Raw genomic sequence first — 20,488 nt, forward strand, 5'->3', positions numbered from 1 at the left:
GGCACAAAAAATAAAATAAAATAAAAAATAATTTAAAATAATTTAAAAATGTAGCTGCAGGTGGAAACAATCAGGCTATAAGAGGATAGAAGTGATTGCACAGCATTCCAGTCTTGAGAGCCAGTTTGTTTAGCTTGCTATTGAGGTTCATTAGCCCACTCACCAAATTGGGTGACTTTTAAGAAAAGCCTCTGGAGGCTGCACCCAAGCCTTTGGAGGGCCCCCATTTGGTCTCAGACCAGGAGCTGCCATACCACAGACAACTGACATAATTTAATGTCCAGAAAATTTAAAACAAGATCCAAGCAGAGGCAGCAAAAAAGGCACTTTAATTTTCCTTGCCAGCAAAACAAAGGCCAGGAGCTGCTGCTCTTCTCTTGGCTGGTCATTGGCAATTACCAGCATAAAACAAGCCATCTGAGCTTAGCTGGCCCGTTTTTCGCAAGCAAGACACAAAATATGCTTTTGTGGCATTCCAACATGCACAGTAATGTCACTATGTAGCTCCCCCTCCCAGCAGTGTCACAATGCAGGCGCATAAAGGAGGCACTTGCACAATGATGTTGTGTTACTGTCAGGCAGGGCTTTATTTCTTCAATTTATATGGCTGCCCATCTCACCATAGTGATTCTGGATGATTAACCCCACATTAAAAAGGACATTACAAAATGAACAACAATATAAAAAAACATATAATGGCAACCAAGGACAAAACTTGTCCCAATTTGTTGCAGACACCCTGTCTTAAACCCATCCCGATGATGTCATTCCACCTTCTAGAGAGGAGCCACTTGAATGTACTAGAAGTCACTTCAACAAAGAGTGCCTTTACATACTGGTTCCTAAATAGCCAACTGTTTAAACCCATATTGGCTATCCTACAAAGCCAGTTTGGGTCCATGAGCTAGAGATTCCTCATCCTTCCTATATACATTTTCTTGCCCTGTTGAAATGGATGAAGTTCATTACTGGGAAGACATGCATAAGATCATTGACCACAACTCTTGGGAGTTCTGAGAGACAATTTTATTGAATAGTACAAATTGCATGAGATTAGATGTATTGGAAGAATGTTGTAGAATATGCAGCAATAGGATCTGTGATAAAAAATATGACTTTAGCTATGAAAAGAAATCTTAAACATTGGGAAAGGCAAATAACCCTATGGGAAGTTTGGACAAAGGGATCACAAAAGGATAGGATCAGGCTTTTTATCAGTGTGGAAAATAGCCCAAAATGAGAGAGTGTTCAACACGCATGAAACTAATCCATTTTGGCTCAGCTCTCCTCTCCTCTGCACTAACAGTACCACCAAATAATGCCTTGGGCCATGACCAAATCTTAGCACCCCTTGTGTTAAATTACCCACTGTGGTTTCCAAGCACAATTTGCATCACTGAAGAACAGATGTGAAATGCAAGACAGACTTCATTCTTCTTTTGCAAAAATGCAACACTCCCACCCCTGCCCCCCTACCAGTTTCCTCTTTCGTAAGATTCCCTTAGCACCTTTTCTGTCTGAGTGCCAGACAGGGGTGCATTAAAAATTGATGGCTCGTGGTATTCGGTTGTAGGCTGATAGCTATAATGACATTTTACTCGGAAACAAGCAAACTCCCTGGGTGCTAAGGAATAGAAAAAGTTGGACAAAGATAAGCTGCTGACAGTGGCAGCTTGAAACAATAGATTCAGCCAGCATGAAAGGAAAGGTCTGGAGAAAAATAGCCTGCTTATTTGCTTTCTTTGTTCAGGGCCAACATTCTGCTTCCTTAATTTTGAAAGATAATGTGCAGAAAAAAATGTTTGCTTTGTTATTTTATTCTATTTCATTTTATTCTTAGGTTGCTTTAGCTATAAATTATGGGCAACCATGCCAGCTGAAGTTTGGCAGTTGTGCTGCTCAAATGTGGAAGGGTAACAGGTGGGGGAGAGAAGAGTAAGGTGGTCTTTTGCAGGGGTGTCTTTGAGTTAGTTTTTTGACTCCTGGTGACCGCCTGCACAAGTCTTGGCACAAGACCTGGCAAGGTTTTTCATATGTGGTTTGCCATTGCCTGTTTCCCAGGGCTGAGAGAGCACGACTGGTCCAAGATCACCCAGCTGGCTTCGTGCCTCAGGTGGGACTAGAACTCACAGTCTCCCGGTTTTTAACCTGTTGCCTTAACCACTGCCCCAGACTGGCTCTCAGGGTGGTCATAAAGAGCAGAAAATGTATGGGTTGGTCAAAATGGTGCAAAAAGAGCTTCAGAGGCTGCAGATTAATCAAGCTGGCACTCTTGACTTAATTATGAAGAGGTTAGTTTTGTAGGTCCAAAAGCCATCTTTACATACTGTATCCAAAATATTATGTGAAGATGGTTTTTGGACCTATAGGAGTAACCTCTTTATAATTTCTTAGGAAAAGGGCAAAGGATTTGACTTCAGCCATCAGATTTCATCCAGCTGATGGAAAGTACTTCTTTAGTTTTCAAGTGGAGTCATTCAAAGTCCTCCCAGGGAAGAGGTTTCAGTCATTTACTAAGGAGGAAATTCCCAAGTATGCAGCGGTGTCCGTTACAAGCCACAATGACATCCAAATGCCAACATGTGCATCACGATGTCATCACTCAAACTATGTCATTATGTAATTATGTCATGATTTCTGATGCAAGTAAATCATGTCATATCTATGATGGTGCTGATATCAATGAATATATTATTTGCCCATGTAAGTATGTTTTTTAAGCAACAAGATTGAACAAAAGGCCATCTCATCCTTCTGAATATTCTCTTGCAAGCACATATCCACTTTTCTGTTTTTGCCTTCATCAAAAGCATTATCTACTCCATCAGTGAGAATTGCCAAATAATCAAAACTTCAGCAAAATGACATTTTAAAAGAAATGCTGAGGTGGGCCCACTGAAATCATCTTTAAATAATGGAGAAGACATGCCATTAAGTCTGAGTAAGTCCAAAGTAACATTTAACAAACAAACATGCCGTTTCTTCTAAAATGGATGCCCAGCACTGTCAGCTAAGCTAGGCTTTTTAAAAGTTTTCAACAGTAGATTTTTACTGTGAAGGGATAGGGGGTCTGGCAAGATTCTTCATCATTATAAACAATGTGGAGAAGGGAAAACAAGCATATTCTTCTGAATGTCTTCCTTTCAGTCTTTTCTGAAAGATTGAATCATAAGCTAACATTTATAGTTTTAGTTTTCTACAGTTGCAAACATTAATATGTCGATTGATGGATAGATCACATGTCATCAAATTGATGTCACCTTTTAGGGAACACATAGATAGATTTTTCTCCATGACAATCTGTCCATAACCTGGTCTTTCAGGTCTTCCAGTGCTACTGGAAGCATCACCACTGTGACTGAGTCCATGCACCTTGCTGCTGGTTGTCCTCTCCTTCTCTTTCCTTCCACCTTTTTCACCATTAGAGCCTTTTCCAGAGAGCTGGGTCTTTGCATAATGTATCCAAAGTAGGGTAATTTGAGCCTGGTCATTTGTGCCTCAAGTGAGAACTCTGGGTTGATTTGTTTGATGATCTATTTGTTTGTTTTCTTGGCTGATTATATATGTTACTTGGCTTATATCAAGAAGCAAAGCAGAGTTAGACTTCATTGCTACATATGAGAGACCACCAGGACTTCCAAAGGTTTTAGGTTACACTGAGAAGTCAAAATATTGTGCAGGCCTATCAGAGCTCAGAGGGGAGGGTGTTCCATAAGGGGACGGTGTTCCATAGGGCAGGATCTGCAATGGAAAAGCCGTATTTGTGGACCCACAAGATGGCAATATTTAAGGGAAGGGACCTGGAGCATGCTCACTCTATCTGCTCTGGCAAGCTGAGTCAAAGTCAGTTCCTCCCCATCAAATTTAAAAGATAAAAATAGTATGTGCTTCACTAATTGGATGAAAATAATAGAGATCAATTTGCTCTCCTTTGAGCTGTGCATGACAGAACACTCTGTGTTCTTTTTTTTTAATTAAAAAAATAAGCTTCTGTTGTCAGCTTTGTTTAGGTTCCGTAAAACAATGCCTTTATTAAGGTAAAGCGATATGTAATGGCATGTGCAGTTAAATGATTAATTTGTCAATTACAATACAGAGAGTTACAATCTTTAATTAGTCGTGAGCTCTCTTCCCCACCAGCAAAATAATAAAAATAAATCTTTAGTAAATGGTAGGCATAAATAGCAGCCCACTTCTGCTGCCCAAGAGCCCCACTAGACCATGTGGGCATCATGAGGGCTGTGTGAGATTTGCCCCGTTCGACAGAGAAACTCTCGTGACACGTGTGGTTCACAAAGAAGGTTTACTCATGCGTAACGTAGTAGTCACAAGCAAAGCCAGGACTGGCTTGGTACAATTGCATCACTTGTTATATTCCCCCCTTCCCGCGCTTTTTCCCGCCTCGTGATCGCGTTGCGGCTGTGGGCTATTAGGCCCCCCCAATAATCCCCCTTGATTGTCCATGATGGCAGGTTCGGTCAGGGTCCATTGTCCTTGATGGGCAGTCCCCCCCGGCTTGGGTTGGTCCCTCCCCGTTACGTGCAAGCCCGCGGGTTCTGTGCTGCGCGCGATCTTGTTTCGCTGCCTGCGGCCCCGTTCATTGTTGGCTCGCGCCGTTATCAGTTTATAGTTAAAAGCTTCCGCTGCGGTTTTCCTGTTTGGCTGGGCGCAGGTGGCCCGTTAATTAGCGGCGCTTTCAGTTCCTCTTTTCCTCGCTAGCTGCCGCCGGTGGAGTTCGCTGGCTACGAGCTTCCCCGAAGCCCCGTGCTGACCGAACCTGACATACCGCCCCCCTGAAGACAAGTCCCCCTCTTAATTGGGCTACTAGGGTGTTGCCCCCATCTGCCATAACGGTGTGCCTTTCCTTGGCTAAGTCACTTATAGGATGGGTCCCCGAAGGTTCTCCTTCCCCTCCTTCCCTTCCTTCGCCGCTGTGCACGTCGAGCAGCTGGCCACGTACTCCCTCGTATCCCTCCGGAGAGACGGCCACCAGAACTGTTCACGCAGGAGGTGGAAAGTCCTAACAAACCCACAGTGTCCCGTAGCGTCCTCGGTGTGCCCTCTCCGGAGCACATCCACCCGGCAAGCTTCTGGAACGTAGAGCCTCCCCTTGTGCTCCCAGCCGGTCCCTTGTTTCGTCAGGGAGTCCTTGTTGTTTACTAACCAGGGGTCTCCCTCGCTCGCCTCTGCACAGCGCCGCCTCAGCTCCGGCTCGGCTCCCTTCCCCTGCTTCTCCCTTGGGGGTTGGGCTCCGCCTTTCGCCTCCAGCTGGGTCGTCCTTGTTGGGTCCCTGGATTCGAGCGGCGGCTCCCTTAGTGTCCTACAACCTTCCAGGTTCCCCTGGCCGCGGCCAGGTCCCGGTCTATCGCCGGTTGCTTCACTCACGCTTGGCGCGGACCAGTCGGCTCCCGGCGCCGCTCCTGCCCCCGTTCTTGATGCCAGTGTGATCGCTGCCTGCTTTGCCACGGGGCCCTCGGGTCCCGCTGCCACCGTCTCTGCTGTAGCCGACCCCTGCGTTGCTGCGGGGCCCTTCGTCGTCGATGCCACCGCCACCTCGGCGGTCTCTGACCCCTCTCGTTTGTTGGTCGCCCTCGGCGCCGTCCTCGTATTCGCCTGACGGGCGGTTGGTCGCCCGGGCCCCGCTGCTGTCGCTGCTGCGGCTTGCCGGCCCTCGGCTCTCTGTCGCGCAGTCGCCACCTCGCCTAGCTCCGTGGGGTCCTCAGCTCCCGCGCCGCCTCCGCGGCTCAACCTGGCTTCCCCGGTGGTGCCGTCGAATCGCACCGTCTCTGCTGCCACGCTCTCTCGTGCGCTTGCCGCCTCGGCTCCTCTGCCGGTCTCCCTTGGCGCCGCCCTCGCCGCGTGTGCAGTTGGTTTCCCGGGCTCTATTGCCGCCGCTGCCGCAGCTCGCTGGCCCTCGGCTCGCCGTCGCCCAGCCGCCACCTCGCCGGGTTCTGTGGGGCCCCCTGTTCTCGTGCCACCTCCGCAGCTCGACCCCGTCTGCTCGGTGGTGCCGCCGAACCGCACCATCTTGGCCACCCAATCGATGTGCGGGTTCTGGCGCGTAAGCCATGCCAGCCCCAGCACTAGTGCATGGCCGGCCCCCGGGGCAACTACTAAGCCTAGCTCCTCCCGGCTTGTCCCCACTGTCAAACCGACCGGCTCAGTGCGATACTGCGCCGGTTCCCCCCCTGCCGTCGATCCATCCAACTGGCTGAGTGCGAGGGGCTTCCTGAGTCTCCTCACGCTGAGCCCCAGCGCGGATGCCAGTACCGGGTGGATCAGGCAGTGGGTGCATCCCGAATCCAGCAAGGCATCGACTTTCGCCTCTGCTTCTGATCTCACCCCCTTGAGGTGGACCCTGATCCTCATGGGCGAGTAGCTTCTTCTGTCCCGCCCTTCCTCATGCTGCCACTCCGTTGGCTGCTCTGGGGTGCGCCTCAGCGTCGCCGGCCATCGCCTCCCGCTGGCTTGCTCTCCCCTCCTCGCCGAGCCGGGCTTCCTCGTGAGCCAGCCGGCTCCGCTGCACACCGCTCCACTAGCTGCTGTCTCCTCCCAGGATCGGTCGGGGTCCCTTATAGCCGGGAATCGCCGGCCCCCGTCCTTTGTGCAGCTCACCAAGACCCCCTGCCTCGAGGGGCACTGCACCATCCGATGCCCCTTGCCTCCACACCGGTAGCAGGTCCCTGCAGTCTGCCGGGCGTTTCCAACCTCGATCCTCTGCCGTCGGCTCCTGCGTCTCGCCTCCAGTGCCGCCTCACTTTGGTCCGCTGTGGCTGGTATCGGGGCTCGCGCCTCTCGCTTCCCCGGGTCTCCGGCATCCCCCGCCGTCTCCACCAGCCAGCTCCACTTCACTAGAGCCTCCAGGTCGTCCCTACTGGGTGCTCCCCCCTGGATCTCTGAGTGGAGCCTGTCCTGCACAGGGAGATAGGTTAGTGGCTTGGGGCGCCCCAAGAGCTCGCTCCTTGAGCTCCTGAATCGGGGCGCTTCTGCTGGCCGCCGACCTCCCTTCGCGCTCCCCGTCAGGCTGACCACTTCTGCTAGCCTGGTCTCCACGCCGCCCTCTGCGGCTGCCCCAGCCGGGGCCCTGGGTCCGCCACTCCATGCCTCCCGCATGCCCGGTACAGCTGTCGTCTGCTGCTGGAGGTCGCCCTCCAGCCCGTCCAGCCTCTCCTCCGGCTCCTGGCTCCTGGACCCTGCGCCGCTGCTCCCGGGAACCGCACATCCCGTCAAGCCCTCTGGCTCCGTCCCGCTGCTGAGCGCCCGCTTGTCGCCCCGCGAACTGGCCGTGGTTGTGGGTCCCCTCTTCCTCACGCTAGGGACTGGAGTCATCTGCGCAACCTCTGGTCTAGGCTCCGTGCAGTTTCTTGAGGTCATATCCTCACTGCTGCCGTTATCGCCCGATTCCTTCTTCGCCTGCGACTCTGCCCCTGGGGCCTTGCCCCGCCGGAAGATGGTCTGCAACATCACTTGGACAGCATCCATCCGCTGCTCGATCTTGGCCTCCAGTTGGGTGAATCGTTCCTCAAGCTCTCGGGCCTCGGGTTCCGAGTCACTACTCGTCGCGACCCCCATGCTGGCGACCCGTTGGGGCTCCTGCCCCCGCCGAACGACCACCCGTCCTCTGGCGCCCTCTTGGCTGTGTCCGTGCGCCATTCGCCCCGGACTGGTCCCGCCATCACGCCTTCGGATCTGGGCTCCTGGTAGCCCAGCTGGCACGCGGTTTCCCCATCGCTTGCCATCTCCTGGTGCCGTTAATCAATTCCTCTCCGGTCTTGGCTGCAGGGAAAGAAAGGTGAGCGCTCCTCGGTGTGTACCGGGTAGCACTCAATGTGAGTCCTGGCTTTATGTGAGATTTGCCCCGTTCGACAGAGAAACTCTCGTGACACGTGTGGTTCACAAAGAAGGTTTACTCATGCGTAACGTAGTAGTCACAAGCAAAGCCAGGACTGGCTTGGTACAATTGCATCACTTGTTATATTCCCCCTTCCCGCGCTTTTTCCCGCCTCGTGATCGCGTTGCGGCTGTGGGCTATTAGGCCCCCCCAATAATCCCCCTTGATTGTCCATGATGGCAGGTTCGGTCAGGGTCCATTGTCCTTGATGGGCAGTCCCCCCCGGCTTGGGTTGGTCCCTCCCCGTTACGTGCAAGCCCGCGGGTTCTGTGCTGCGCGCGATCTTGTTTCGCTGCCTGCGGCCCCGTTCATTGTTGGCTCGCGCCGTTATCAGTTTATAGTTAAAAGCTTCCGCTGCGGTTTTCCTGTTTGGCTGGGCGCAGGTGGCCCGTTAATTAGCGGCGCTTTCAGTTCCTCTTTTCCTCGCTAGCTGCCGCCGGTGGAGTTCGCTGGCTACGAGCTTCCCCGAAGCCCCGTGCTGACCGAACCTGACATACCGCCCCCCTGAAGACAAGTCCCCCTCTTAATTGGGCTACTAGGGTGTTGCCCCCCCATCTGCCATAACGGTGTGCCTTTCCTTGGCTAAGTCACTTATAGGATGGGTCCCCGAAGGTTCTCCTTCCCCTCCTTCCCTTCCTTCGCCGCTGTGCACGTCGAGCAGCTGGCCACGTACTCCCTCGTATCCCTCCGGAGAGACGGCCACCAGAACTGTTCACGCAGGAGGTGGAAAGTCCTAACAAACCCACAGTGTCCCGTAGCGTCCTCGGTGTGCCCTCTCCGGAGCACATCCACCCGGCAAGCTTCTGGAACGTAGAGCCTCCCCTTGTGCTCCCAGCCGGTCCCTTGTTTCGTCAGGGAGTCCTTGTTGTTTACTAACCAGGGGTCTCCCTCGCTCGCCTCTGCACAGCGCCGCCTCAGCTCCGGCTCGGCTCCCTTCCCCTGCTTCTCCCTTGGGGTTGGGCTCCGCCTTTCGCCTCCAGCTGGGTCGTCCTTGTTGGGTCCCTGGATTCGAGCGGCGGCTCCCTTAGTGTCCTACAACCTTCCAGGTTCCCCTGGCCGCGGCCAGGTCCCGGTCTATCGCCGGTTGCTTCACTCACGCTTGGCGCGGACCAGTCGGCTCCCGGCGCCGCTCCTGCCCCCGTTCTTGATGCCAGTGTGATCGCTGCCTGCTTTGCCACGGGGCCCTCGGGTCCCGCTGCCACCGTCTCTGCTGTAGCCGACCCCTGCGTTGCTGCGGGGCCCTTCGTCGTCGATGCCACCGCCACCTCGGCGGTCTCTGACCCCTCTCGTTTGTTGGTCGCCCTCGGCACCGTCCTCGTATTCGCCTGACGGGCGGTTGGTCGCCCGGGCCCCGCTGCTGTCGCTGCTGCGGCTTGCCGGCCCTCGGCTCTCTGTCGCGCAGTCGCCACCTCGCCTAGCTCCGTGGGGTCCTCAGCTCCCGCGCCGCCTCCGCGGCTCAACCTGGCTTCCCCGGTGGTGCCGTCGAATCGCACCGTCTCTGCTGCCACGCTCTCTCGTGCGCTTGCCGCCTCGGCTCCTCTGCCGGTCTCCCTTGGCGCCGCCCTCGCCACGTGTGCAGTTGGTTTCCCGGGCTCTATTGCCGCCGCTGCCGCAGCTCGCTGGCCCTCGGCTCGCCGTCGCCCAGCCGCCACCTCGCCGGGTTCTGTGGGGCCCCCTGTTCTCGTGCCACCTCCGCAGCTCGACCCCGTCTGCTCGGTGGTGCCGCCGAACCGCACCATCTTGGCCACCCAATCGATGTGCGGGTTCTGGCGCGTAAGCCATGCCAGCCCCAGCACTAGTGCATGGCCGGCCCCCGGGGCAACTACTAAGCCTAGCTCCTCCCGGCTTGTCCCCACTGTCAAACCGACCGGCTCAGTGCGATACTGCGCCGGTTCCCCCCCTGCCGTCGATCCATCCAACTGGCTGAGTGCGAGGGGCTTCCTGAGTCTCCTCACGCTGAGCCCCAGCGCGGATGCCAGTACCGGGTGGATCAGGCAGTGGGTGCATCCCGAATCCAGCAAGGCATCGACTTTCGCCTCTGCTTCTGATCTCACCCCCTTGAGGTGGACCCTGATCCTCATGGGCGAGTAGCTTCTTCTGTCCCGCCCTTCCTCATGCTGCCACTCCGTTGGCTGCTCTGGGGTGCGCCTCAGCGTCGCCGGCCATCGCCTCCCGCTGGCTTGCTCTCCCTCCTCGCCGAGCCGGGCTTCCTCGTGAGCCAGCCGGCTCCGCTGCACACCGCTCCACTAGCTGCTGTCTCCTCCCAGGATCGGTCGGGGTCCCTTATAGCCGGGAATCGCCGGCCCCCGTCCTTTGTGCAGCTCACCAAGACCCCCTGCCTCGAGGGGCACTGCACCATCCGATGCCCCTTGCCTCCACACCGGTAGCAGGTCCCTGCAGTCTGCCGGGCGTTTCCAACCTCGATCCTCTGCCGTCGGCTCCTGCGTCTCGCCTCCAGTGCCGCCTCACTTTGGTCCGCTGTGGCTGGTATCGGGGCTCGCGCCTCTCGCTTCCCCGGGTCTCCGGCATCCCCCGCCGTCTCCACCAGCCAGCTCCACTTCACTAGAGCCTCCAGGTCGTCCCTACTGGGTGCTCCCCCCTGGATCTCTGAGTGGAGCCTGTCCTGCACAGGGAGATAGGTTAGTGGCTTGGGGCGCCCCAAGAGCTCGCTCCTTGAGCTCCTGAATCGGGGCGCTTCTGCTGGCCGCCGACCTCCCTTCGCGCTCCCCGTCAGGCTGACCACTTCTGCTAGCCTGGTCTCCACGCCGCCCTCTGCGGCTGCCCCAGCCGGGGCCCTGGGTCCGCCACTCCATGCCTCCCGCATGCCCGGTACAGCTGTCGTCTGCTGCTGGAGGTCGCCCTCCAGCCCGTCCAGCCTCTCCTCCGGCTCCTGGCTCCTGGACCCTGCGCCGCTGCTCCCGGGAACCGCACATCCCGTCAAGCCCTCTGGCTCCGTCCCGCTGCTGAGCGCCCGCTTGTCGCCCCGCGAACTGGCCGTGGTTGTGGGTCCCCTCTTCCTCACGCTAGGGACTGGAGTCATCTGCGCAACCTCTGGTCTAGGCTCCGTGCAGTTTCTTGAGGTCATATCCTCACTGCTGCCGTTATCGCCCGATTCCTTCTTCGCCTGCGACTCTGCCCCTGGGGCCTTGCCCCGCCGGAAGATGGTCTGCAACATCACTTGGACAGCATCCATCCGCTGCTCGATCTTGGCCTCCAGTTGGGTGAATCGTTCCTCAAGCTCTCGGGCCTCGGGTTCCGAGTCACTACTCGTCGCGAGCCCCATGCTGGCGACCCGTTGGGGCTCCTGCCCCCGCCGAACGACCACCCGTCCTCTGGCGCCCTCTTGGCTGTGTCCGTGCGCCATTCGCCCCGGACTGGTCCCGCCATCACGCCTTCGGATCTGGGCTCCTGGTAGCCCAGCTGGCACGCGGTTTCCCCATCGCTTGCCATCTCCTGGTGCCGTTAATCAATTCCTCTCCGGTCTTGGCTGCAGGGAAAGAAAGGTGAGCGCTCCTCGGTGTGTACCGGGTAGCACTCAATGTGAGTCCTGGCTTTATGTGAGATTTGCCCCGTTCGACAGAGAAACTCTCGTGACACGTGTGGTTCACAAAGAAGGTTTACTCATGCGTAACGTAGTAGTCACAAGCAAAGCCAGGACTGGCTTGGTACAATTGCATCACTTGTTATATTCACCCATTCCCGCGCTTTTTCCCGCCTCGTGATCGCGTTGCGGCTGTGGGCTATTAGGCCCCCCCAATAATCCCCCTTGATTGTCCATGATGGCAGGTTCGGTCAGGGTCCATTGTCCTTGATGGGCAGTCCCCCCGGCTTGGGTTGGTCCCTCCCCGTTACGTGCAAGCCCGCGGGTTCTGTGCTGCGCGCGATCTTGTTTCGCTGCCTGCGGCCCCGTTCATTGTTGGCTCGCGCCGTTATCAGTTTATAGTTAAAAGCTTCCGCTGCGGTTTTCCTGTTTGGCTGGGCGCAGGTGGCCCGTTAATTAGCGGCGCTTTCAGTTCCTCTTTTCCTCGCTAGCTGCCGCCGGTGGAGTTCGCTGGCTACGAGCTTCCCGAAGCCCCGTGCTGACCGAACCTGACATACCGCCCCCTGAAGACAAGTCCCCCTCTTAATTGGGCTACTAGGGTGTTGCCCCCATCTGCCATAACGGTGTGCCTTTCCTTGGCTAAGTCACTTATAGGATGGGTCCCCGAAGGTTCTCCTTCCCCTCCTTCCCTTCCTTCGCCGCTGTGCACGTCGAGCAGCTGGCCACGTACTCCCTCGTATCCCTCCGGAGAGACGGCCACCAGAACTGTTCACGCAGGAGGTGGAAAGTCCTAACAAACCCACAGTGTCCCGTAGCGTCCTCGGTGTGCCCTCTCCGGAGCACATCCACCCGGCAAGCTTCTGGAACGTAGAGCCTCCCCTTGTGCTCCCAGCCGGTCCCTTGTTTCGTCAGGGAGTCCTTGTTGTTTACTAACCAGGGGTCTCCCTCGCTCGCCTCTGCACAGCGCCGCCTCAGCTCCGGCTCGGCTCCCTTCCCCTGCTTCTCCCTTGGGGGTTGGGCTCCGCCTTTCGCCTCCAGCTGGGTCGTCCTTGTTGGGTCCCTGGATTCGAGCGGCGGCTCCCTTAGTGTCCTACAACCTTCCAGGTTCCCCTGGCCGCGGCCAGGTCCCGGTCTATCGCCGGTTGCTTCACTCACGCTTGGCGCGGACCAGTCGGCTCCCGGCGCCGCTCCTGCCCCCGTTCTTGATGCCAGTGTGATCGCTGCCTGCTTTGCCACGGGGCCCTCGGGTCCCGCTGCCACCGTCTCTGCTGTAGCCGACCCCTGCGTTGCTGCGGGGCCCTTCGTCGTCGATGCCACCGCCACCTCGGCGGTCTCTGACCCCTCTCGTTTGTTGGTCGCCCTCGGCGCCGTCCTCGTATTCGCCTGACGGGCGGTTGGTCGCCCGGGCCCCGCTGCTGTCGCTGCTGCGGCTTGCCGGCCCTCGGCTCTCTGTCGCGCAGTCGCCACCTCGCCTAGCTCCGTGGGGTCCTCAGCTCCCGCGCCGCCTCCGCGGCTCAACCTGGCTTCCCCGGTGGTGCCGTCGAATCGCACCGTCTCTGCTGCCACGCTCTCTCGTGCGCTTGCCGCCTCGGCTCCTCTGCCGGTCTCCCTTGGCGCCGCCCTCGCCGCGTGTGCAGTTGGTTTCCCGGGCTCTATTGCCGCCGCTGCCGCAGCTCGCTGGCCCTCGGCTCGCCGTCGCCCAGCCGCCACCTCGCCGGGTTCTGTGGGGCCCCTGTTCTCGTGCCACCTCCGCAGCTCGACCCCGTCTGCTCGGTGGTGCCGCCGAACCGCACCATCTTGGCCACCCAATCGATGTGCGGGTTCTGGCGCGTAAGCCATGCCAGCCCCAGCACTAGTGCATGGCCGGCCCCCGGGGCAACTACTAAGCCTAGCTCCTCCCGGCTTGTCCCCACTGTCAAACCGACCGGCTCAGTGCGATACTGCGCCGGTTCCCCCCCTGCCGTCGATCCATCCAACTGGCTGAGTGCGAGGGGCTTCCTGAGTCTCCTCACGCTGAGCCCCAGCGCGGATGCCAGTACCGGGTGGATCAGGCAGTGGGTGCATCCCGAATCCAGCAAGGCATCGACTTTCGCCTCTGCTTCTGATCTCACCCCCTTGAGGTGGACCCTGATCCTCATGGGCGAGTAGCTTCTTCTGTCCCGCCCTTCCTCATGCTGCCACTCCGTTGGCTGCTCTGGGGTGCGCCTCAGCGTCGCCGGCCATCGCCTCCCGCTGGCTTGCTCTCCCCTCCTCGCCGAGCCGGGCTTCCTCGTGAGCCAGCCGGCTCCGCTGCACACCGCTCCACTAGCTGCTGTCTCCTCCCAGGATCGGTCGGGGTCCCTTATAGCCGGGAATCGCCGGCCCCCGTCCTTTGTGCAGCTCACCAAGACCCCCTGCCTCGAGGGGCACTGCACCATCCGATGCCCCTTGCCTCCACACCGGTAGCAGGTCCCTGCAGTCTGCCGGGCGTTTCCAACCTCGATCCTCTGCCGTCGGCTCCTGCGTCTCGCCTCCAGTGCCGCCTCACTTTGGTCCGCTGTGGCTGGTATCGGGGCTCGCGCCTCTCGCTTCCCCGGGTCTCCGGCATCCCCCGCCGTCTCCACCAGCCAGCTCCACTTCACTAGAGCCTCCAGGTCGTCCCTACTGGGTGCTCCCCCCTGGATCTCTGAGTGGAGCCTGTCCTGCACAGGGAGATAGGTTAGTGGCTTGGGGCGCCCCAAGAGCTCGCTCCTTGAGCTCCTGAATCGGGGCGCTTCTGCTGGCCGCCGACCTCCCTTCGCGCTCCCCGTCAGGCTGACCACTTCTGCTAGCCTGGTCTCCACGCCGCCCTCTGCGGCTGCCCCAGCCGGGGCCCTGGGTCCGCCACTCCATGCCTCCCGCATGCCCGGTACAGCTGTCGTCTGCTGCTGGAGGTCGCCCTCCAGCCCGTCCAGCCTCTCCTCCGGCTCCTGGCTCCTGGACCCTGCGCCGCTGCTCCCGGGAACCGCACATCCCGTCAAGCCCTCTGGCTCCGTCCCGCTGCTGAGCGCCCGCTTGTCGCCCCGCGAACTGGCCGTGGTTGTGGGTCCCCTCTTCCTCACGCTAGGGACTGGAGTCATCTGCGCAACCTCTGGTCTAGGCTCCGTGCAGTTTCTTGAGGTCATATCCTCACTGCTGCCGTTATCGCCCGATTCCTTCTTCGCCTGCGACTCTGCCCCTGGGGCCTTGCCCCGCCGGAAGATGGTCTGCAACATCACTTGGACAGCATCCATCCGCTGCTCGATCTTGGCCTCCAGTTGGGTGAATCGTTCCTCAAGCTCTCGGGCCTCGGGTTCCGAGTCACTACTCGTCGCGACCCCCCATGCTGGCGACCCGTTGGGGCTCCTGCCCCCGCCGAACGACCACCCGTCCTCTGGCGCCCTCTTGGCTGTGTCCGTGCGCCATTCGCCCCGGACTGGTCCCGCCATCACGCCTTCGGATCTGGGCTCCTGGTAGCCCAGCTGGCACGCGGTTTCCCCATCGCTTGCCATCTCCTGGTGCCGTTAATCAATTCCTCTCCGGTCTTGGCTGCAGGGAAAGAAAGGTGAGCGCTCCTCGGTGTGTACCGGGTAGCACTCAATGTGAGTCCTGGCTTTATGTGAGATTTGCCCCGTTCGACAGAGAAACTCTCGTGACACGTGTGGTTCACAAAGAAGGTTTACTCATGCGTAACGTAGTAGTCACAAGCAAAGCCAGGACTGGCTTGGTACAATTGCATCACTTGTTATATTCCCCCTTCCCGCGCTTTTTCCCGCCTCGTGATCGCGTTGCGGCTGTGGGCTATTAGGCCCCCCCAATAATCCCCCTTGATTGTCCATGATGGCAGGTTCGGTCAGGGTCCATTGTCCTTGATGGGCAGTCCCCCCCGGCTTGGGTTGGTCCCTCCCCGTTACGTGCAAGCCCGCGGGTTCTGTGCTGCGCGCGATCTTGTTTCGCTGCCTGCGGCCCCGTTCATTGTTGGCTCGCGCCGTTATCAGTTTATAGTTAAAAGCTTCCGCTGCGGTTTTCCTGTTTGGCTGGGCGCAGGTGGCCCGTTAATTAGCGGCGCTTTCAGTTCCTCTTTTCCTCGCTAGCTGCCGCCGGTGGAGTTCGCTGGCTACGAGCTTCCCCGAAGCCCCGTGCTGACCGAACCTGACATACCGCCCCCCTGAAGACAAGTCCCCCTCTTAATTGGGCTACTAGGGTGTTGCCCCCCCCATCTGCCATAACGGTGTGCCTTTCCTTGGCTAAGTCACTTATAGGATGGGTCCCCGAAGGTTCTCCTTCCCCTCCTTCCCTTCCTTCGCCGCTGTGCACGTCGAGCAGCTGGCCACGTACTCCCTCGTATCCCTCCGGAGAGACGGCCACCAGAACTGTTCACGCAGGAGGTGGAAAGTCCTAACAAACCCACAGTGTCCCGTAGCGTCCTCGGTGTGCCCTCTCCGGAGCACATCCACCCGGCAAGCTTCTGGAACGTAGAGCCTCCCTTGTGCTCCCAGCCGGTCCCTTGTTTCGTCAGGGAGTCCTTGTTGTTTACTAACCAGGGGTCTCCCTCGCTCGCCTCTGCACAGCGCCGCCTCAGCTCCGGCTCGGCTCCCTTCCCCTGCTTCTCCCTTGGGGTTGGGCTCCGCCTTTCGCCTCCAGCTGGGTCGTCCTTGTTGGGTCCCTGGATTCGAGCGGCGGCTCCCTTAGTGTCCTACAACCTTCCAGGTTCCCCTGGCCGCGGCCAGGTCCCGGTCTATCGCCGGTTGCTTCACTCACGCTTGGCGCGGACCAGTCGGCTCCCGGCGCCGCTCCTGCCCCCGTTCTTGATGCCAGTGTGATCGCTGCCTGCTTTGCCACGGGGCCCTCGGGTCCCGCTGCCACCGTCTCTGCTGTAGCCGACCCCTGCGTTGCTGCGGGGCCCTTCGTCGTCGATGCCACCGCCACCTCGGCGGTCTCTGACCCCTCTCGTTTGTTGGTCGCCCTCGGCGCCGTCCTCGTATTCGCCTGACGGGCGGTTGGTCGCCCGGGCCCCGCTGCTGTCGCTGCTGCGGCTTGCCGGCCCTCGGCTCTCTGTCGCGCAGTCGCCACCTCGCCTAGCTCCGTGGGGTCCTCAGCTCCCGCGCCGCCTCCGCGGCTCAACCTGGCTTCCCCGGTGGTGCCGTCGAATCGCACCGTCTCTGCTGCCACGCTCTCTCGTGCGCTTGCCGCCTCGGCTCCTCTGCCGGTCTCCCTTGGCGCCGCCCTCGCCGCGTGTGCAGTTGGTTTCCCGGGCTCTATTGCCGCCGCTGCCGCAGCTCGCTGGCCCTCGGCTCGCCGTCGCCCAGCCGCCACCTCGCCGGGTTCTGTGGGGCCCCCTGTTCTCGTGCCACCTCCGCAGCTCGACCCCGTCTGCTCGGTGGTGCCGCCGAACCGCACCATCTTGGCCACCCAATCGATGTGCGGGTTCTGGCGCGTAAGCCATGCCAGCCCCAGCACTAGTGCATGGCCGGCCCCCGGGGCAACTACTAAGCCTAGCTCCTCCCGGCTTGTCCCCACTGTCAAACCGACCGGCTCAGTGCGATACTGCGCCGGTTCCACCCCTGCCGTCGATCCATCCAACTGGCTGAGTGCGAGGGGCTTCCTGAGTCTCCTCACGCTGAGCCCCAGCGCGGATGCCAGTACCGGGTGGATCAGGCAGTGGGTGCATCCCGAATCCAGCAAGGCATCGACTTTCGCCTCTGCTTCTGATCTCACCCCCTTGAGGTGGACCCTGATCCTCATGGGCGAGTAGCTTCTTCTGTCCCGCCCTTCCTCATGCTGCCACTCCGTTGGCTGCTCTGGGGTGCGCCTCAGCGTCGCCGGCCATCGCCTCCCGCTGGCTTGCTCTCCCCTCCTCGCCGAGCCGGGCTTCCTCGTGAGCCAGCCGGCTCCGCTGCACACCGCTCCACTAGCTGCTGTCTCCTCCCAGGATCGGTCGGGGTCCCTTATAGCCGGGAATCGCCGGCCCCCGTCCTTTGTGCAGCTCACCAAGACCCCTGCCTCGAGGGGCACTGCACCATCCGATGCCCCTTGCCTCCACACCGGTAGCAGGTCCCTGCAGTCTGCCGGGCGTTTCCAACCTCGATCCTCTGCCGTCGGCTCCTGCGTCTCGCCTCCAGTGCCGCCTCACTTTGGTCCGCTGTGGCTGGTATCGGGGCTCGCGCCTCTCGCTTCCCCGGGTCTCCGGCATCCCCCGCCGTCTCCACCAGCCAGCTCCACTTCACTAGAGCCTCCAGGTCGTCCCTACTGGGTGCTCCCCCCTGGATCTCTGAGTGGAGCCTGTCCTGCACAGGGAGATAGGTTAGTGGCTTGGGGCGCCCCAAGAGCTCGCTCCTTGAGCTCCTGAATCGGGGCGCTTCTGCTGGCCGCCGACCTCCCTTCGCGCTCCCCGTCAGGCTGACCACTTCTGCTAGCCTGGTCTCCACGCCGCCCTCTGCGGCTGCCCCAGCCGGGGCCCTGGGTCCGCCACTCCATGCCTCCCGCATGCCCGGTACAGCTGTCGTCTGCTGCTGGAGGTCGCCCTCCAGCCCGTCCAGCCTCTCCTCCGGCTCCTGGCTCCTGGACCCTGCGCCGCTGCTCCCGGGAACCGCACATCCCGTCAAGCCCTCTGGCTCCGTCCCGCTGCTGAGCGCCCGCTTGTCGCCCCGCGAACTGGCCGTGGTTGTGGGTCCCCTCTTCCTCACGCTAGGGACTGGAGTCATCTGCGCAACCTCTGGTCTAGGCTCCGTGCAGTTTCTTGAGGTCATATCCTCACTGCTGCCGTTATCGCCCGATTCCTTCTTCGCCTGCGACTCTGCCCCTGGGGCCTTGCCCCGCCGGAAGATGGTCTGCAACATCACTTGGACAGCATCCATCCGCTGCTCGATCTTGGCCTCCAGTTGGGTGAATCGTTCCTCAAGCTCTCGGGCCTCGGGTTCCGAGTCACTACTCGTCGCGACCCCCCATGCTGGCGACCCGTTGGGGCTCCTGCCCCCGCCGAACGACCACCCGTCCTCTGGCGCCCTCTTGGCTGTGTCCGTGCGCCATTCGCCCCGGACTGGTCCCGCCATCACGCCTTCGGATCTGGGCTCCTGGTAGCCCAGCTGGCACGCGGTTTCCCCATCGCTTGCCATCTCCTGGTGCCGTTAATCAATTCCTCTCCGGTCTTGGCTGCAGGGAAAGAAAGGTGAGCGCTCCTCGGTGTGTACCGGGTAGCACTCAATGTGAGTCCTGGCTTTATGTGAGATTTGCCCCGTTCGACAGAGAAACTCTCGTGACACGTGTGGTTCACAAAGAAGGTTTACTCATGCGTAACGTAGTAGTCACAAGCAAAGCCAGGACTGGCTTGGTACAATTGCATCACTTGTTATATTCCTCCCTTCCCGCGCTTTTTCCCGCCTCGTGATCGCGTTGCGGCTGTGGGCTATTAGGCCCCCCCAATAATCCCCCTTGATTGTCCATGATGGCAGGTTCGGTCAGGGTCCATTGTCCTTGATGGGCAGTCCCCCCCGGCTTGGGTTGGTCCCTCCCCATTACGTGCAAGCCCGCGGGTTCTGTGCTGCGCGCGATCTTGTTTCGCTGCCTGCGGCCCCGTTCATTGTTGGCTCGCGCCGTTATCAGTTTATAGTTAAAAGCTTCCGCTGCGGTTTTCCTGTTTGGCTGGGCGCAGGTGGCCCGTTAATTAGCGGCGCTTTCAGTTCCTCTTTTCCTCGCTAGCTGCCGCCGGTGGAGTTCGCTGGCTACGAGCTTCCCCGAAGCCCCGTGCTGACCGAACCTGACAGGCTGTACTCCCCAAATGGAATACAGACATCACAGTCTGTTTTGGGAGGGGACAGCTGGAATATTAAGGGGTGAATGGGGGCCTTAAGCATTTGCCTGGCTTAAGGTACCTATTTCACCTCCTGAAATCCCCTATGTCTCAAAAAATACCACAAAAGCCACCAAATTTGGGCCCACCCTTTTGGGGGGCACTGGGGGGCTACAAAAGGAAGTTAGAAAGCTGCATAGAGCCTCTAGGCCAGTGTCTGTTTGTTTGTCATAAGCTGTTCATCTCACACAAAGGGATTCTGGGCAGTGTACAACAATTAAAAATAATAAATAGATAAAAAACAATTACAAATAAAAACTATAAAAGCACACAAAACAGGAGGGGATAAAATTAATAAGGGAGCCATCGCAAAATCTCCCCAGTCCCCTGGGAGCTCCAGGCCAGTTTCTTAGAGTGTGGTGTGAGGACCCCTAGGGGTGCCCCAAGACCCTCTCAGGGGCCCATGAAATCAAAATTATTTGCCAGATATTGAAGATATTTGCAAAAATTTAAAACAATGTCATCATCATCATCATCATCATCATCATCATCATCATCATCATTATTATTATTATTATTATTATTATTATTATTATTTTAAAAATATAGGCTTTTTCATGAAAAATATTTTATTTATGTTAATATCTAATGGGTTTAATATTGTTATTTTTACATGATTCAATAAATAAATATTCTATAAATGTGTCAATTTTAATTTCTAATATGGTAAATATCAATAAATATCACCCATACAAACAACAGCTCTTTTGGGGTCCTCCATAATTTTTAAAAGTGGGGAGGGGTCCTGAGAGCAACAAGTTTAAGAAACACTGTTCTAGGCCATACTTTTTGCATTTCTGATAACATTATGTATTCTGGAAAGATACCATTCTCCACGACTTGAACTCATAGGACTTCAAGAACCGGCAGCCATGCATGAACACAAACACACCTGTCCAAGGTCATTTTATGTTTTCATTTTTATTTTTTTTTACTATGGCTGTCAAGGCCTTCCTTCTACACTAGCTTGGAGCAGGGAAGATGATGTGGACTTATAACTACCATCAAATTTCTGAAACACTGCAATGCAGTGACAATCTATCGTAGGAAGAAGGAGATCACCTATCTTTGCAATTCTAACATTCAGGAACAAGAGAATTGTATAATTACATTTAGGTTCTGTGTTGTAGGCTTCTAATGGAGAAATTTGGAGGAAACAGAATGGTGAGATAGATAAGACTTTAACCTGATTTCGTATGGCCCTTGTGCT

At 57.8% G+C, this 20,488-nt stretch overlaps 2 protein-coding genes across 2 annotated transcripts; both read right to left on the bottom strand.

Annotated features, from left to right (window-relative positions):
* Positions 1 to 3,651: 3,651 nt before the first annotated feature.
* On the bottom strand, positions 3,652 to 7,244 carry LOC148214668 (uncharacterized). Its single transcript, XM_088149906.1, has 3 exons — positions 7,030 to 7,244; positions 5,782 to 6,912; positions 3,652 to 3,741 (listed from the first exon to the last, which is right to left on the bottom strand). Exons 1-3 carry the CDS (start codon positions 7,111 to 7,113, stop codon positions 3,652 to 3,654), a joined length of 1,305 nt encoding a protein of 434 aa, XP_088006032.1. The 5' UTR covers positions 7,114 to 7,244.
* A 5,786-nt stretch (positions 7,245 to 13,030) lies between these two features.
* On the bottom strand, positions 13,031 to 14,445 carry LOC148214669 (uncharacterized). The gene is made up of 2 exons (XM_088149605.1): positions 14,231 to 14,445; positions 13,031 to 14,113 (listed from the first exon to the last, which is right to left on the bottom strand). The coding sequence occupies exons 1-2, from the start codon at positions 14,312 to 14,314 to the stop codon at positions 13,085 to 13,087; spliced, it is 1,113 nt and encodes a 370-aa protein (XP_088005731.1). The 5' UTR covers positions 14,315 to 14,445; the 3' UTR covers positions 13,031 to 13,084.
* Between the last annotated feature and the right edge of the window lie 6,043 nt (positions 14,446 to 20,488).

This window comes from Python bivittatus, unplaced genomic scaffold, assembly GCF_059951505.1.
Source record: "Python bivittatus isolate LINGU-HERP-01145 unplaced genomic scaffold, Pbiv_v1 ctg000580_np1212, whole genome shotgun sequence".
Taxonomy (NCBI): Eukaryota; Metazoa; Chordata; class Lepidosauria; order Squamata; family Pythonidae; genus Python; species Python bivittatus.